At 37.7% G+C, this 18,536-nt stretch overlaps 1 protein-coding gene across 1 annotated transcript; it reads right to left on the bottom strand.

Annotated features, from left to right (window-relative positions):
- Positions 1-12,900: 12,900 nt before the first annotated feature.
- On the bottom strand, positions 12,901-16,754 carry LOC125837333 (uncharacterized). The gene is made up of 6 exons (XM_049516472.1): positions 16,532-16,754; positions 16,380-16,445; positions 14,813-16,274; positions 14,504-14,745; positions 13,821-14,089; positions 12,901-12,936 (listed from the first exon to the last, which is right to left on the bottom strand). The coding sequence occupies exons 1-6, from the start codon at positions 16,752-16,754 to the stop codon at positions 12,901-12,903; spliced, it is 2,298 nt and encodes a 765-aa protein (XP_049372429.1).
- Between the last annotated feature and the right edge of the window lie 1,782 nt (positions 16,755-18,536).

Here is an 18,536-nt window from a genome sequence, read left to right as displayed (position 1 = left end):
GGTTATGCCAAGTTTATAAAGGAGTTAGTCACCAAGAAAAGAAGCTTGGACTTTGAAACAATTGAAGTCTCTCATAGTTGTAGTGCAATTATGACTAATGAGACGATAAAAAAGAAGGAAAATCCTAGAGCATTCACCATTCCTTGCACGATCAGTATGCTCCAATTTGACAAAACTCTATGTGATTTGGGAGCAAGTATAAGCCTAACGCAATATGCAATCTATAAGCAACATGGATTGGGTGAACCGAAGGCCACAACAATGAGGCTTTTGATGGCGGATCGATCTATCAAGCACCCCGTGGGAATACTCTATGATATCTTGGTAAAGGTTGACTGATTCATTTTTCCAATTGATTTTGTCATCCTTGATTGCGAGATTGATGTAGAAATTCCCATTATTCGAGGAAGGCCTTTCCTAGCGACCGAAAGAGCGTTAGTGGATGTTGAAAGTGGAGAGTTGAAATTCCAGATGAATGAAGATGAAGTAACCTTCAATGTTTGTAAGTCAATGAAGCACCAAAGTGATATTCACGTGGTCTCTACTATTGATGTTATTGATGAGGCGGTATCTAGTGTGAACCATTTGATGTGTATGAGTAAACCACTTGAGGCCATGCTTGCTAACTATGATGAGTTCGAAGATCAAGGTTACGAAGAGGTAGTTGCTGCTCTTTCGGGCATGGGGGAATACTCAAAGACTCTATTGAAGCTAGACATTGATCTAAAAAATCGATAAAGTCCTCCAGCAAAGCCATTAACGAAGGAACCACCGAAGCTTAAGTTGAAAGTGCTTCCGTCCCATCTTCGATATGCATTCTTGGGGGAAAATAACACCTTGCCCATAATTATTGCTGCCAACTTGCTTGAGTGGCAGGTGAAGTTGCTACTGGAAGTATTGAAAAGGTACATCAAAGCCATTAGATGGACGATCGCTGACATTGTGGGCATTCCACCAGGCATTTGCACTCACAAGATCCAGCTTGATAGTGAATGTAAGCCAAGTGTTAACACCAAAGGAGATGAACCGGCCGATGCAAGAGGTGGTGAAAAAGGAGATTATAAAGAGGTTAGATGCGGGAGTGATTTACCCTATTGCAGATAGTGAGTGGGTGAGTCTGGTCCAATGTATACCAAAAAAAAGGAGGCATCACGGTAGTTCCAAATGAAAAGGGAGAGCTTGTTTCTATGAGATCGGTGACCGGATGGAGAGTATGCATGGACTATTGGAAGTCGAACTCGTGGACCAAAAAATATCACTTTCCCATGCCCTTTATGGATCAAATGCTTGACCACCTTTCAGAAAGAGGATGGTATTGCTTCTTGGATGGGTACTCAGGTTATAATAAAATCTCCATTGCTCCGGAAGACCAAGAGAAAACTACTTTCACCTGGCCATATGGAACTTTTGCCTTTAAACGGATGTCGTTCGGCTTATGTAATGCTCTGGCAACATTTCAACGTTGCATGCTATCTATTTTCGCTACATGGTGGAGGATTCAATGGAAGTCTTCATGGATGACTTCTCGGTTGTGGGTGACACTTTTGAAGCATGTTTAGCACACTTGAGACAAGTTCTTCAAAGATGTGTGGAGACAAATTTGGTCCTAAATTGGAAAAAATGTCACTTCATGGTTAGGGAAGGTATAGTTCTTGGTCGCAAAATGTCACAAAAAGGGCTAGAGGTTGATAAAGCAAAGATTGAAGTGATTGAGAAGCTACCACCACCAATTTTGGTGAAGGGTATTCGTAATTTCTTGGGCATGCCTGCTTTTACTGGAGGTTCATCAAAGACTTCTCAAAAATTGCACACCCTCTATGCAAACTTTTGGAGAAGGAAGTGAAGTTCAACTTTGATGATGCGTGCATGGTAGCTTTCAAGTGTTTGAAATAAAAATTGATATCCACCCCGGTTATCATTAGTCCCGATTGGTCAGAACTCTTCGAAGTGATGTGTGATGCAAGTGGCAGAGCATTAGGTGTCATGTTTGGGGAAAAATGCAACAAACTATTTCACCCCATTTACTATGCAAGCAAAACTCTAAACGGTGCTCAACGTAACTACACGGTTATAGAACACGAATTACTTGCGGTAGTATATGCGTTTGAAAATTTTCAGGCATACTTGCTAGGCACTAAAGTGATTTTTCACACTGATCATGTTGCCTTACATTATTTGATAGCAAAGAAGGATGCCAAGCCAAGATTGATAAGGTGGGTGCTATTGTTGAAAGAATTTTACTTTGAAGTTAAAGATAGAAGAGGTTGTGAAAATCAGGTGGCTGGCCACTTATCAAGATTGGAAGGCAAGGAAGATGACGAGCTGGAGGTAGACATAAATGACGCCTTTCCCGATGAACAGGTATTCACGGTAACTCTCCAACAAACTCCATGGTATGCTGATTTTGCTAATTATGTGGTGTGTAGGTTAATGTCGGACGAACTGAACTTCTATCAACAAAAGAGGTTCTTGTTCGACGTCAATAAATACTTTTGGGATGAACCATACTGATTCAGAGAGTGTGCAGACCATATCATTAGTAGATGTGTTTCGGAGGAAGAAACCAATGAAATTCTCCATGCTTACATGCTTCACCGGTTGGGGGTCATCATGGTAGGGTACGTACAACTGTTAAAGTTCTTCAAAGTGGTTACTACTGGCCATCCCTTTACAAATATGCTCACGAGTTTGTTAAGAAGTGCACTCAATTTCAAAAACAAGGTGGAGTGTCTAAAAGACATGAGTTACCTCTCATGCCTATTTAGAGATTGAGTTATTTGACGTTTGGGAAATAGATTTCATGGGCCCATTTGTGAGTTCCTTTGGTTATAAGTACATTTTGGTGGCAGTAGATTATGTTTCTAAATGGGTAGAGGCTGTCTCACTACCGAACAATAAAGGGAGAGGTGTTGTTCAATTCCTAAAACGCTATATTTTTGCCAGATTTGGTACTCCTCGGGCTATTTTAGTGATGGGGGATCCCATTTTAGTGATGGGGGATCCCATTTTTGCAACAAGTTGTTTGCATCCGCATTGAGCAAATATGGAGTGAAACACAAAGTAGCAACTCTGTATCATCCCCAAACGAGTGGCCAAGTCGAAGTATCGAATCGAGAGATCAAGAGTATCTTGGCCAAGACAGTAAATGTACATAGGACTGATTGGTCTCAAAATCTCGATGATGCTCTGTGGGCGTATCGCACCGCCTACAAAACACCAATTGGTGTGTCCCCGTATCAGCTAGTCTTCGGAAAATATTGTCATTTACCGGTTGAATTGGAACACAAAGCATTGTGGGCATTGAAAGCTCTAAATATGGACTAGGCAAAGACTTCAAAAAGGAGTGTAGATCACCTAAATGAATTGGATGACTTCAGGATCAGAGCTTGTGAAAGTTCATCTATCTACAAAGAAAAGATTAAGAAGTGGCATGATTCTCAGATCCTTATGAGGGATTTCTGAGATGGAGATTGGGTGTTACTATATAACTGTAGACTACGACTCTTTCTTGGAAAGCTCAAATCCAAATGGTCAGGTCCATTTAGAGTAATTCAGGTGTTCACAAATGGTGCCATTGAAGTCGAAGGTAAAGAAGGCCCTACCTTCAAGGTGAATGGGCAGCGCTTGAAGTTGTATTTTTTAGAATGCCATGAAATTTTTGTGATTGAAGTGGTGTATTTGGAATATGCTTGAGAGAATTTCCACGTCGTGCCACGACGTTAAATAAGGTGCTTCTTGGGAGGCAACCCAAGTGTTAGTTTTTCAAATAATATGTGTTGAATGTGCAGGTATGGGCGACTTTGCGAGGTGAAGGTTCCGTCGGCGGGTCGCTGAATCCGTTAGGCGATCTCGATGTTGATCGCCTTCTTGGCATCAAATGTTGGGATGAGACACTAGAACATTAGGTAGGGCATATCCATAACTCGGTGACATGCCGAAGTGATTGGGCGACCCGACTTTCATCGCCTTTTTGCATTATTCTTGATAGCTCAGCGTCTTGAAGCAATCGGTGAAGATTCCATCTATTAGGCGATTCTGCCGAAGCCATTTGGCGTACTCGATCTCATCCGTCCTTCTATCCATAATAGACTGGTTGCAGCCTGGAAATTTCGGCGAGCCCCTGAATGTTCGGCGAATCGCCAAACTGTTCGGCGATCCCAACAGGCCTTCACTGAATGGGCATCTAGTAAAGATTTCCTATCACCCTACTCTGTTAATTTTAGTGCCAGTAGTTTATTTTTACAGTTTTTATTGTTTGCTCTCTATTCACATTGAGGATAATGTTGGATGTTTTTGGTGGGGGTGGTAGGTGTTTGGTCAGTAAGACCTTTGTTCGTTCGAAAAGTTATTTGATTTTTTGGTCATGATCAATACCGATGACTTGAATAGTGCTCTTAATGGTCAGAGCACTCAAAAAGTTACTATATAACTCTAGACTATGACTCTTTCTGAGAAATTTCATATCTAAATGGTCAGGTCCATTTAGAGTAACTCGGGTGTTCACAAATGGTACCATTGAAGTCGAAGGTAAAGAAGGCCCTACCTTCAAGGTGAATGGGCAGCGCTTGAAGTTGTATTTTGGAGAATGCCATGAAATTTCTATGATTGAAGTGGTGTATTTGGAATATGCTTGAGAGAATTTCCACGTCGTGCCACGACGTTAAATAAGGTGCTTCTTGGGAGGCAACCCAAGTGTTAGTTTTTCAAATAATATGTGTTGAATGTGTAGGTATGGCCGACTTTGCGAGGTGAAGGTTCCATCGGTGGGTTGCTGAATCTGTTAGGCAATCTCAATGTTGATCGCCTTCTTAGCATCAAATATTGGGCTAAGACACTAGAACATTAGGCGGGACATATCCATCACTCGGCGACATGCCAAAGTGATTGGGCGACCCGACTTTCACCTCCTTTTTACATTAGTCCTGATAGCTCAGCGTCTTGGAGCAGTCGGTGAAGATTCCACCTATTAGGCGATTGTGTCGAAGCCATTTGGCGTACTCGCTCTCATCCGCCTTTCTGTCCATAATAGATTGGTTGTTGCCTGGAAATTTTGGCAAGCCCCTGAATGTTCGGTGAATCACCAAACCGTTCGGCGATCCCAACAGAACTTCACTGAATAGGCATTTAGTAAAGATTTCCTATCACCCTACTCTGTTAATTTTAGTGCCAGTAGTTTACTTTTACAGTTGCTATTGTTTGCTCTCTATTCACATTGAGGACAATGTTGGATGTTTTTGGTGGGGGTGGTAGGTGTTTGGTCAGTAAGACCTTTGTTCGTTCGAAAAGTTATTTGATCTTCCGGTCATGATCAATACCGATGACTTGAATAGTGCTCTTAATCGAATGAAAATGAATGTGCGGCTACGATGAGACCAAATAAAATTGCATAGATAATGTGTGAATTTTTTGCATCTCGTTGTGATTAGATGGTTATCAAATAGAGTCTTTTGTGATGAACATTGCACACTAGCAAAGTGTGGAGTTTCGATTGATATTGGTGCACATGCCTTGTGTAATGAGCTTACTTTGAACCTTCTGTGATGGCACCTAGAATTTGCCCCGTTGGTCCGGTTGACTAAGTGATGCAAACTCTTGAGATGATCATAGGCAATAATTTTGAAGAGTGAAACAATTTGACAATATACCTCTTTTGTGGTCAACCGTGTGAGATGTGTGAACTTTACTTGAACCCCTTTGAGCCTTATCCTTTTCTTGGAAAGAACCTGATGCAATAAAGGTGTGTATATAGGTAATATTTCCTTATATATATACTCCATCCGTACATTTTTATTTGTCATGTTGCGCTTTTCGAAAGTCAATTTGACTAAATTTCAAAGTTAAACTAGATTACATTAATTCGATATCTTAAATAATAAATTTAGATATTCAAAAACTATACGAAAAGTATTATAAAGTGCAAGTTGTTATAGTTTGACACTAAAAATAGAAAACCATGACAATTAAAAGTGGACGGAGGTAGTATAAGATAATATATAAAATGTGTTATATATATACATATATGTATACACATATATACATATACATATTCATATATATACATATATATATCTCTAGTATTGTAATATTTTCTTTTGTAAATCTTTTGAGTTTAAATAATAAAAAGCCTTCAGTTTGGTTGGTACATCATCTCGTGTGGAGTTCTACTCCAGGTACTATTTAATTTTAAGTTTTTCTTTATGAGCTTAGCCTAAATGATAGGCTAAACTATTTGTGTTGAACTATAACATACTAAGTTACTATAAGATATGGTGATTGTGTCTATTATTGAGACAACTTGAACAGTAATACTAACGTCAAGTAAAAGCGATCCAGGCAGGTTCTTAAAAGGCTGTCGAAGAAATCCGTTGGATTACCCGTTAGCCAGGAGGGCATATTGGGCGGACCCGGATAGTAGAAGCTTTCATTAACTATTGCAAGGATTGTTTATTCTTATAAAGGCACCTTGAGTAAAACTGAACGATCCATCAAAATTTTGATATCAGAGCCATGTACTTTTAGTAAAAAGAGATTTGATGAAAAATATCGATATAGATTTTAAGGATGATATATCCATAGTGTCAGCAAGCCACACCAACGATGATGATGAATCACGCATGGCAGGAGAGGCCCAGAGTGTTAATAGCAACGAAGAGATTGACATCGATGCTCTTCTCAAAAGACTCCAAGAACAAGTGGAAAAAAATTTCAGCAACACCACATGCAAGGGAAAGGGAAAGGTGTAAAGAAGGCCCCACAAATTGAATAATTGGGGTAATAAGTCAAAAGAATTTAATAAAGCAGGACAAAATGATATGTCGGCCATATTTCATAGTGGAAAGACCATCAGAAAAGTCTTTCTCATGACTGCTTTCTTCTCCTGACAGGTTATCAACCTTCAAAGGCTTTAGACTACCGCCTTTAAATCTCTTTTCTAAGAAATCCTCCAGATCTAAAAAGTCTTTTAACTTGAAATCACCGATCTCCGGGAGAGGTTGGATACTAGTATTGGCTACTTTCTAGGGGTAATATTAGCCCTATTAATAGAAGCATTAAATTTGCATCCAAGTTCCCTGATATTATGACTAATAAAACTCAGTTACAGAGATTTCTTGGAAGTCTCAACTATGTCGCTCCTTTTATAAAGGATTTAGCCAAGGATACTGCTATTTTATATGACAGGCTAAAAAATAATCCCAAGGCCGGGTCCGATAATCATACTGAAGCAGTTAGAAGGATTAAGACAAATATTAAAAACCTTTCATGTCTTACTTTGGCCAACCCAAATTGGGAGAAAACGGTTGAAATCAACGCTTTAGACATAGGATATGGTGGTATCCTGACACAATACTGTCCGGATAATAAATGTCATTATAATATTCAGTTCTATTCTGGCAAATGAAACAACGCCCAGAAAAATTATGCAACTATAGCAAAAGAAATTTTGGCAATAGTGAAAAGTGTTTTAAAGTTTCAAGGTGATCTTTAAAATCAGAAGTTTTTGATAAAAATTGATTGCCAAGCGGCTAAATTTATGTTTAATTAAGATTGTAAGCATGATGTTTCTAAACAAATGTTTGCAAGATGGCAAGCTTTATTAGCAACATTTGATTTCGATATTTATTATAAAAAAGGTTTAGATAATAGTCTGCCTAATTTCCTTACAAGAGAATACTTAGACTAATCTTTATTTTTCTTTCAGGATGAGACCTTCATGGTCTCCACCCTCAAGGATGGGAAGAGGAAGAATAGGAGCTGGGAGAAGTAATATCCTCGCTCAAATGGGAAACCAAAAATTGGTAGCAGCAAATATTGCTTCTACAAGTGGTCTTAATACAGACCATCCAATGTATAAGGAATTTTTGGATTATATGCAATCCAAGCAAGGAAAGGATAATGTTCCTCCGTCTTATTCCACAGTTCTCGCAGATGAAGAGAGCACAAAACTATTTGATCAAAATGATAAAAAAGAAGTCATACTTCTTTTAGAACACAGTTACTTGCGATGGAAAAATGACCCATGGAAATTAATGCAAAGGTATTTGAATTCAGTTTCTTATACTACACATGCTTATAAATACAGGATGCATTATGAGACAATACTCTCAGCGACAGGGTCTAGTGAATTTCATCATTTCTACCCAGCCAATATAAGAAAAGTTTATAACTTTTCAAATATCATTATAAAAAGAGTTTTGACTCCAGAAGAATGGAGAATGAGCCCCTTGAAGGAAAATGATTATATCCATCCAGAACAAAAGATAGCAGTAACATTTAATTACTGAAATTATGTGAACAGCTTTTATAAAGCTTTATTATATGAAAATGCTAATAAAAAGCATTCCTGGTTTATAAAAATATGCTCCCATGTTTTCGACCAACCAATTCCAAATAGGTTCTGTAAATGGTGGACTTTATATGATCTCTCGGTAAAAAATTTACAAGAACCTTACAAAAAATTATATTCTGAGTGGGTGGACATCTCCCCTAAACTTATAAGTTTAGAACAAGATAGTATATTCTTTGAAGGTATGTTCTTAATGTATTTTCTCATAGAATTCTCAATTCCCTGGATTATGAAGTGGTCCGTAGAGGTTAATAATACCTCTGAAGGGTTTTCATATCTACGGAGAACTTTCGTACAAAGTTCTGGAATAAGTTGATACAAAAAGACCCTGAAGGAAAAAATCATGGTCAAGAAATACTTGATTTAAGAAATATAAAAATAGAAAAATACAACAATACAGATAGATCAAAATCACAGGTGGATGATCTCAATCTATTCAAGCAAATTGCGAGGAAGCTTCATATGAAGAAAGGACTAATATCTAAATCAGAGGATATAGCCATATATATTGAAAGAGTAAAAAGAGATTTGATAAAAAAATCTCGATATAGATATTAGGGATGATATATCCATGGTGTCAGCAAGCCACACCAACGATGATGATGAATCATGCATGGCAGGAGAGGCCCAGAGTGCTAATAGCAACGAAGAGATTGACATCGATGCTCTTCTCAAAAGACTCCAAGAACAAGTGGAAGAATCTTCCAGCAACACCACCTACAAGGGAAAGGGAAAGGTGTAAAGAAGGCCCCACAAATTAAATAATTAGGGTAATAAGTCAAAAGACTTTAATAAAGTAGGCTAGAATGATATGTCGGCCATATTTCGTAGTGAAAAGACCAGGCATGTTTGTCAGTCTTATTCCTTTATTATTGGCCATTGTAAATTTTGTGGGCAACCTTATCTTATCGTTTTAGATTTCTCGACCTCTATATAAAGAGGTGAAACTTTATTTAGTGAGGCAGGTCTTAGAACCCCCTCTCTCTCTATCTCTCTCTCTAGAATTGCAATATATTCTTCTGTAAATCTTTTGAGTTTAAATAATAAAAAGCCTTCAGTTTGGTTGGTACATCATCTCGTGTGGACGTCTACTCTAGGTACTCTGTAATTTAAGTTCTTCTTTATGAGCTTAGCCTAAATGATAGGCTAAACTATTTGTGTTGAACTATAACATACTAAGTTACTATAAGATATGGTGATTATGTCTATTATTGAGACAATTTGAACAGTATTACTAAGGTCAAGTATAAGCGATCCAGGCAGGTTCTTGAAAGGCTATCGAAGGAATCTGTTGGATTACCCGTTAGCCAGGAGGGCGTGTAGGGCGGACCCGGATAGTAGAAGCTTTCATTAACTATTGCCAGGATTGTTTATACTTGTAAAAGATCCTTGAGTAAAACTTACCGATCCGTCGAAATTTTGGTATTAAAGCCATGAACTTTTAGTAACTATAGGTGGTATAGGTCAACACAGTGTTTAATTATGAATATCATAAAGAGGAGATCTACTGTTAAAAATAGTAGAAAAGAAGAATATGATATACCACAACATCTTGATCTACTTAATAAGTGGACTATTCCTAAAATTCCTACCAGGATTATATACCAAATGGGAACTTTTGAAAAACTCAGTCTCAAGCAAGTAGTTAATACCACTGAAGAAACTATCACTATTGATAGTAATCATCAAACTTTTAGATTATTATTTGAAAATGATTTGTCCCCTTATAGGGACATTTACATATTCATACATATTGGCTTGGTCCAGGTGGCATTTAAGCCCCTCACCTTGGGTGGACTACCAGAAAGCTTCATAGCAGCTTTATGATATGGTAGAAACCAAAATTGGAAGAAATCTCTTATAGGGACCCTACAAACTAGTCTTGCTTATGGACCAGTTTATTTTAATGCTTATCCATATTTACAGATTTCGTTATAGGATGAGAATTCATTAAGTTCTCTTATGCTTAATGTTAAGCTTCATGGTTATGATTATATGCCTGGAACTGAAGTTGTTTGCATATTCTATAGAATTTATTATAAATTCTTACATACTTTGACAGGATTGTTTATACTTGTAAAGGCACCTTGAGTAAAACTGAACGATCCGTCGAAATTTTGGTATCAAAGCCATGGACTTTTAGTAACTATAGGTGGTATAGGTCAGCACAGTGTTTAATTATGAATATTATAAAGAGGAGGTCTACTGTTAAAAACAGTAGAAAAGAAGAATATAATATACCACAACACTTGATCTACTTAATAAGTGGACTATTCCTAAAATTCCTACCAGGATTATATACCAGATGGGAACTTTTGAGAAACTCGATCTCAAGCAAGTGGTTAATACCACTGAAGAAACTATCACTATTGATAGTGATCATCAAACTTTTAGATTATATTCTGAAAATGATATGTCCCATTATAGGGATATTTACAGATTCATGTATATTGGCTTGGTCCAGGTGGCATTTAAGCCCCTCACCTTAAGTGTCTACCAGAAAGCTTCATAGCAGCTTTAAGATATGGTAGAAATCAAAATTGGATGAAATCCCATATTGGGACAATACAAACTAGTCTTGCTTATGCACCAGTTTATTTTAATGCTTATCAGAATTTACAGATTTCGTTATAGGATGAGAATTCATTAAGTTCTCTTATGGTTAATGTTGAGCTTCATAGTTATGATTATATGCCTGGAACTGAAGTTGTTTGCATATGCTATAGAATTTATTATAAACTCTTACATACTTTGAATCCTATGTGTAAGATTATTGATTTTAAAAATGAAACTATTCTTATAGAAACCAATTTTGGTAAATCTAAGGTTGTTACCAGAAGACCTATCTGGTGGGACGAAATTGATTTCCCACAAGAGTGGGTTATTGAAGGAGAAGCCCAACCAAAAGATAATATTATTGATAATGATAGCATGTCTTCTAGAATTTCTAGATCTAACTCTTTTTATATTTCTCCTGTTGATTATACTGCATAGGTTCCTTCTAGATCATATACTTCTCAGATTAGATAAAATTATAGATGTGACAATATTAAAATTGATAAAGATAATATTGCTAGACCTATGCCTAGGCACAACTCAGACTTAGATATAACTGAGTCTAAAATGAATTTTCCAGATGGATTTTCTACATAGAATTGTTTTATGATTACTGAAAATCAAATTGATTTTAGTTCGGGTTCACCGGCGAGAAAAAAGATTTCTAATGAATTTCAGAAATCTAGATGGAAACCTTTCAAAAAATGGTTCTTTAATAATTTTAATAAAGAAGATCAGATTGGTTTTCAAGAAGAATTTTATACTGATCTTATTAGATCAAAGAAAAATGTTTTAATTGCTTTTGTCCCATGGTTTATGACCAAGCATGTTATTAATTATATCGCTGTGATAGAAAGAGATTTTACTATGGATAATGGAGAAGTTACAAAATCTATTTTTCCTCCTTTACAATATTTTCAAATTAATAAGGATGATAAGATTGTTCATTTTAATGCTCTTTCAAAATTATTTGAAGATAATACTGCTTTACTTACTACACAACATATTATTATGCAGCATAATTATGCTAACATTTATATGAGAATATTAGGAGAGGATATTACTTCTATTCATGATAAAGTTGATAAACTACTTTCAAGACTCAGTTCCAATTCTAAAGGAAAAGAGAAAGTAGTCAATACCAGTATCCAACCTCCCCCGTAGATCGGTGATTTCAAGTTAAAAGACTTTTCAGAACTGGAGGATTTCTTAATACACACCATCCAATGTATATGGAATTTTTGGATTTTATGCAATCCAAGCAAGGAAAGGATAATGTTCCTCCGTCTTATTTCACAGTTCTCGCAGATGAAGAGAGCGCAGAAGTATTCTATCAAACTGATAAAAAAAGTCATTCTTCTTCTAGAACACAGTGACTTGCGATGGAAAAATGACCGATGACATTTAATGTCAAGGTATTTGGATTCAATTTCTTACACTACACCTGCTTATAAATACAGGATGCATTATGAGATGAAACTCTCAACGAAAGGGCTTGGTAAATTCCAGCATTTTTACCCAGTCAATACAAGAAAATTTATAACTTTTCAAATATCATTATAAAAAGAGTTTTGACTCCAGAAGAATGGGGAATGAGTCCCTTGAAGCAAAATGAATATATCCACCCAGAACAAAAGATAGCAGTAAAATTTAATTACTGGGATTATGTGAACAACTTTAATAAACCTTTATTATATGAAAATGCTAATAAATAGATTTCCTGGTTCATAAAAATATGCTTCCAGGTTTTCGACCAACCAATTCCAAATTGGTTCTGTAAATGGTGGACTTTATATGGTCCCTCGATAAAAAATTTACCAGAACCTTACTAAAAGTTATATTTTGAGTGGCTGGACATCTCTCCTAAACTTATAAGTTTAGAACAAGATAATATATTCTTTGAAGATATGTCCTTGATGTATATTTTCATAGAATTCTCAATTCCCTGGATTATGAAGTGGTCCGTAAAGGTTAATAATACCTCTGAAGGATTTCCATGTCTACAGAGAACTTTTCGTACAAAGTTCTGGAATAAGCTGATACAAAAAGTCAACAACAACAACAACATGCCCAATGAAATCCCACTAGGTGGGGTCTGGGGAGGGTAAATTGTACGCAGACCTTGCCACTATCTCGTGGAGGTAGAGAGGCTGTTTCCGGGAGACCCTCAGCTCAAGAACAACAAATCTAAGTGACAGGAGAGATATATATAAAACATAACAGCCAATACAAACGATAGCGTATAATCAACAAATGAGACAGTAACAACAAGAAAGTAATGTGATGCGAGAAACGCAGTAAACAGCATAAGGCTAGGTCTACTCCAAACACTAACAACCCATACCCTTGCAAGGGAAGACAACACGCTATCCCTACTAACCTTCAACCTTAATACGTGACCTCCACTCCTTCCTATCTAGAGTATGTCCTCGGTAATGTGAAGCATAGCCAAGTCTTGTCTAATCACCTCCTCCCAATACTTATTGGGCCTACCTCTACCCCTCCGCGTACCCTCTACCACCATTACCTCGCACCTCCTCACTGGGGCGTCTGCGCTCCGTCTCTTCACATGTCCAAACCATCTCAGTTTCGTTTCCCTCAACTTGTCCACCACAAAGGCCACTCCCACCTTCTCCCGGATAACCTCATTCCTAATCCTGTCGCTTCTAGTGTGCCCACACATCCATCTCAACATCCTCATCTCCGCAACATGCATTTTATGAACGTGTGCGTTCTTGACTAGCCAACACTCCGCTCCATACAACAAGGCCGGTCTAACTACCACTTTGTAAAACTTACCTTTAAGTTTCGGTGGAATTTTCTTATCACACAATGCTCCAGAGGCAAGCCTCCATTTCATCCAAGCAGCCCCAATGCGATGTGTGACATCATCATCGATGTCACCACTCCCTTGGATTACAGCCCCAAGATACTTAAAACTTTCCTTCTTAGGAATGATTTGTGCGGCAAGTCTCACTTCCACATCTGTCTCATCCACCACATCACTGAATTTGCACCCCAAATATTCTGTTTTGGTCTTACTCAACCTGAACCCTTTGGACTCCAGCGTTTGTCTCCATACCTCCAACCGCGCATTAACTATGTCCCGCGTCTCATCAATCAGTACTATGTCATCCGCAAATAACATACACCATGGGACCTTCTCCTGAATAGACCGCGTCAACTCGTCTATCACCAAAGCAAATAGGAAAGGGCTTAGGACTGATCCCTAATGCAGCCCCATCTCAATTGGGAAATGTTCTGAGTCTCCTCCAACTGTTCTAACCCGAGTCTTGGCTCCACCGTACATGTCCTTTATCGCCCTAATATACATCATCGGGACTCCTTTAGACTCCAAGCACCTCCAGAGGACATTCCTCAGTACTTTGTCATATGCATTTTCAAGGTCAATGAACACCATATGTAGGTCTCTCTTCCTTTCTCTATATTTTTCTACCAGTCTACGCATAAGATGAATGGCTTCGGTGGTCGAACGTCCCGGCATGAATCCAAACTGATTCTCAGAGATGGACACCCCTCTTCTCACCCTCATCTCCACCACTCTCTCCTAAATCTTCATAGTATGACTCAACAATTTGATACCCGTGTAGTTGTTACAGTTTTGGATATCACCCTTGTTTTTATACAACGGAACCATTGTACTCCACCTCCATTCTTCAGGCATTTTTGTTGTCTTAAAGATAACATTAAACAGCCCAGTTAACCACTCTATGCCCGCCTTGTCCATGCTCTTCCAAAATTCTACCGGAATCTCATCGGGTCCGGTCGCTCTTCCCCTACTCATCCTACTAATAGCCCGTATAACCTCCTCGGACCTAACGTACCTACAGTATCCAAAATCCCGAAGTCTTTCAGAGTGTGCCAAATCACCCAACACAATGTCTGCTTCACCTTTTTTCATTTAAAAGTTTGTGAAAGTAGCTTCGCCATCTTTGCTTGATGGCGGTCTCTTCCACCAGTATTTTGCCTTCCTCATATTTGATACACTTCACTTGGTCCAAGTCGCGCGCCTTCCTCTCTCTTGCTTTTGCGAGCCTATACAACTTCTTATCCCCACCTTTGTCCCCCAGCTTGACATACAAGCGTTCGAAAGCTGTCGTCTTCGCCTTCGTAACAGCTAACTTACCTTCTGTCTTTGTCGTCTTATAGACTTTCTTAAGCGTCCGCTTCTCTTCCTCGTCTACGCACTCCGCCAATTTTATGTATGCAGCCTTCTTCGCTTCCACTTTACCTTGGACTTCCCCATTCCACCACCAATCTCCTTTATGGCCTCCAAATTTACCCATTGACACCCCTAACACCTTAGAAGCAACTTCCCTAATGCAACTAGCTGCTTTATTCCACATGTTGTCCGCATCCCCGCTACCACTCCAGGCCCCCATCCCCATCAGCTCATCACCCATCTCCTGAGAAAGGGCAGGGGTCAACCCACCCCATTTAATCCTCGGTCGATCAGGTATCATCTTCCTCCTCCTATCCCTCTTAATCTTCAGGTCCATCACCAAAAGCTTGTGTTGGGTAGTGAGGTTTTCACTTGGGATGACCTTGCAGTCTTTAAAGAGACCTCTATCACCCTTCCTGAGGAGTAAGTAATCTATCTGGGTCTTAGCTACTGGGCTACGAAAGGTAACCAAGTGGTTCTCCTTCTTCGGAAAGCATGAGTTCGCAATCACCAACTCAAAAGCCTTAGCAAAGTCTAGAAGCGAAGTTCCACCTCCATTTCTCTCCCCAAAACCAAAGCCTCCATGAACATCATCAAATCCACTAGAAGTTGCCCCGATGTGGCCATTAAAATCACCACCAATGACAATCTTCTCGGTATTTGGTATACCTCTAACTACCTCATCTAAATCCTCATAAAAGCGCTTTTTGGCCTCCTCGTCCAAGCCCACTTGAGGGGCATAAGCACTAATAACACTCAAAGTACTTCCTCCAATGACTAGCTTAATCGTCATCAGCCTATCATTGATCCTCCTAACCTCCACCACTTGCTCCCTCAAATCCCCGTCTACTAAAATACCCACTCCATTTCTATCCCTTGACCCTCCTGAGTACCACAACTTAAACCCATCAACATCCCGAGCCTTGGCGCCTACCCATCTAGTCTCTTGGACACAAGCTATATTTATTTTTCTCCTCTTGAGAATTTTCACTAGCTCTATGGACTTCCTCGTCAACGAACCTATGTTCCAAGATCCTACCCTCACGTTAAGAGAACCCGTAACCCCCTTACCTCTCTTATCCCTCGACCTCGGCCTCAACCGAGGACATGACTCACTACCACCATCAGATACCAAATCCACTAGAACTAAACTGCAAACACAGTAAGGTCTACACAGAAATACACTAAAGACTGCAGCAGTAGTACACAGTAAGGGCAATATAACAGCAGCTACACTAAATGGTCCAGTACAATGTATATTCTAAAGGACACGATAACACCCACTATATTATATACTGCAGCTCAGGTCAGAACTATAATAGAAAACTGATAAAGGATCTGCAAGAAAGGTCCCAGCAGCGACTAGATTCAGAGCAAAAAAGGGGAGAGAAAAAGGATAGATAGAACCTGGTCGGTGAAGATAGAGGGTTTCAGTGATCTATGGGTACTTTTCCGGCCAGATCTGGTTGATCTCCGGCGACACACAGTAGCACTGTCGTCTCTCTTCTGGACTGGTCGCCGGGGAAGATAGATGAGTTCGCCGGAGAAGCTGAAGAATGTTCTTACCTTCGCCGGGGTTTGCTGTTCGCCGCTCGCTGGTCTGAGCAGCTGGAGCTGCTGCTCGTTGTTATCGTCCTCACTGGAGCTTAGGAGGAGAGAGAGATTGTTCATTTTAATGCTCTTTCAAAATTATTTGAAGATAATACTGCTTTACTTACTACACAACATATTATTATGCAGCATAATTATGCTAACATTTATATGAGCATATTAGGAGAGGATATTACTTCTATTCATGATAAAGTTGATAAACTACTTTCAAGACTCAGTTCCAATTCTAAAGGAAAAGAGAAAGTAGCCAATATCAGTATCCAACCTCCCTCGTAGATCGGTGATTTCAAGTTAAAAGACTTTCCAGATCTGGAGGATTTCTTAGAAAAGAGATTTAAAGGAGGTAATCTAAAGCCTTTGAAGGTTGATAACCTGTCAGGAGAAGAAAGCAGTCATAAGAAAGACTTTTCTGATGATATTAATAAAATCTCAAAAAAATATGCGAGAAAACCGGTCCAAAGGATGTACTACTATCCTAGACCTACTCCTCAGGATGTGCTCTTGGAAGAGCATGAACATATTATAACTAATACAGTATTCGATCAAAATGATAAAAAAAGAAGTCATACTTCTTCTTGAACACAGTAACTTGCGATAGAAAAATGACCCATGGCAATTAATGTCAAGGTATTTGGATTCAGTTTCTTATAAAAAATTCAGAATTTTGTATCTTTTCTCAATTTGTATTCAAACCAGTATGTATGCTATTAATATTTGTATTCATTTAAAATCTCATGTTATATAGTTTATGAATCTTGTATTTGTTTCAAATTTGCATTAATTCCAAATGTATGTCAACTAGTTATATATTTTATTTAAGAATGATTGCAGCAAGTATTCACTAATTCCTATTCAGTTTTATATTTCATTGTCACTTTTCCATCATATTATTTTTGTTTTTTTTATATCATTATTTATACAAAATACAACATAAAAAATTGAATGAATACAAATACAAATAATATATATATTGGAATGAGTATGACTTAAGAAATGATACAAGATTCTGAAGAAAACAATAAATACACAGTGAAAAAAATACATGAATACAAATATGTTTCTTAAATAACTATAGATTCATTTGGCATACCTATTGGAATGAATATAAACTAATAAAGAAATGCAAGTTTCATTATACAAAATACAACATGAAAACTAGAATGAATACAAATACAAATAGTATACATATTACAATGAATACGATTTAAGAAAGGATACAAAATTAAAAAAAATAAAAATACACTGTGAAAAATGTATGACAAATAACAGATAAAACTACATGTGTTCAAATTTGTAAATTAAAAAAATTCAAATTTAATCTATAAAACTATAAGTTATTATCATAGAGTTTCATAACACTAATTAGTTTTGAAAGACAGGGCCAAATAATAACGCACGAGAGACGTTTCTACTAAAAATAAAATAATCACAATTTGGACAAGGAAGATAGTTTGGAGTTAAATGTGGAGTTTTAGGAAGAAGTAAAAGAATCACCTATTTTGGGTCTCATAATCTTTTGTGACGGAAGTAATGAGGACTTTCAACAATTTTATCTAATTTGAAAGATTCTTTCCCTTGATTTTCTCTAATTTGTTATTTCTTAGTTATATTATGTTAATTTAAGTAAAGAAAAAAATATATATAAAACAGCCTTGTAACAAAATAAAATATTGAGATTTTAAATAACTATTAAAAATATGGCTAATGAATGATTAAATGGTAAAATATTAGTGATTTGAAAATTTTCCCATTAATTTATTTGTTTATTAACTGAAAATTCATTTTTAAGGTGAATCAGTCCATATCGACGTCCCCACGACATTTTGACAATTTGTATTGGTC

The sequence above is a fragment of the Solanum verrucosum genome, unplaced genomic scaffold, assembly GCF_900185275.1.
Source record: "Solanum verrucosum unplaced genomic scaffold, falcon-dt-bn FXZP01000130.1, whole genome shotgun sequence".
Taxonomy (NCBI): Eukaryota; Viridiplantae; Streptophyta; class Magnoliopsida; order Solanales; family Solanaceae; genus Solanum; species Solanum verrucosum.
The sequence above is the reverse complement of the archived record's forward strand: the minus strand, read 5'-3'. Positions and strand labels throughout refer to the sequence as shown.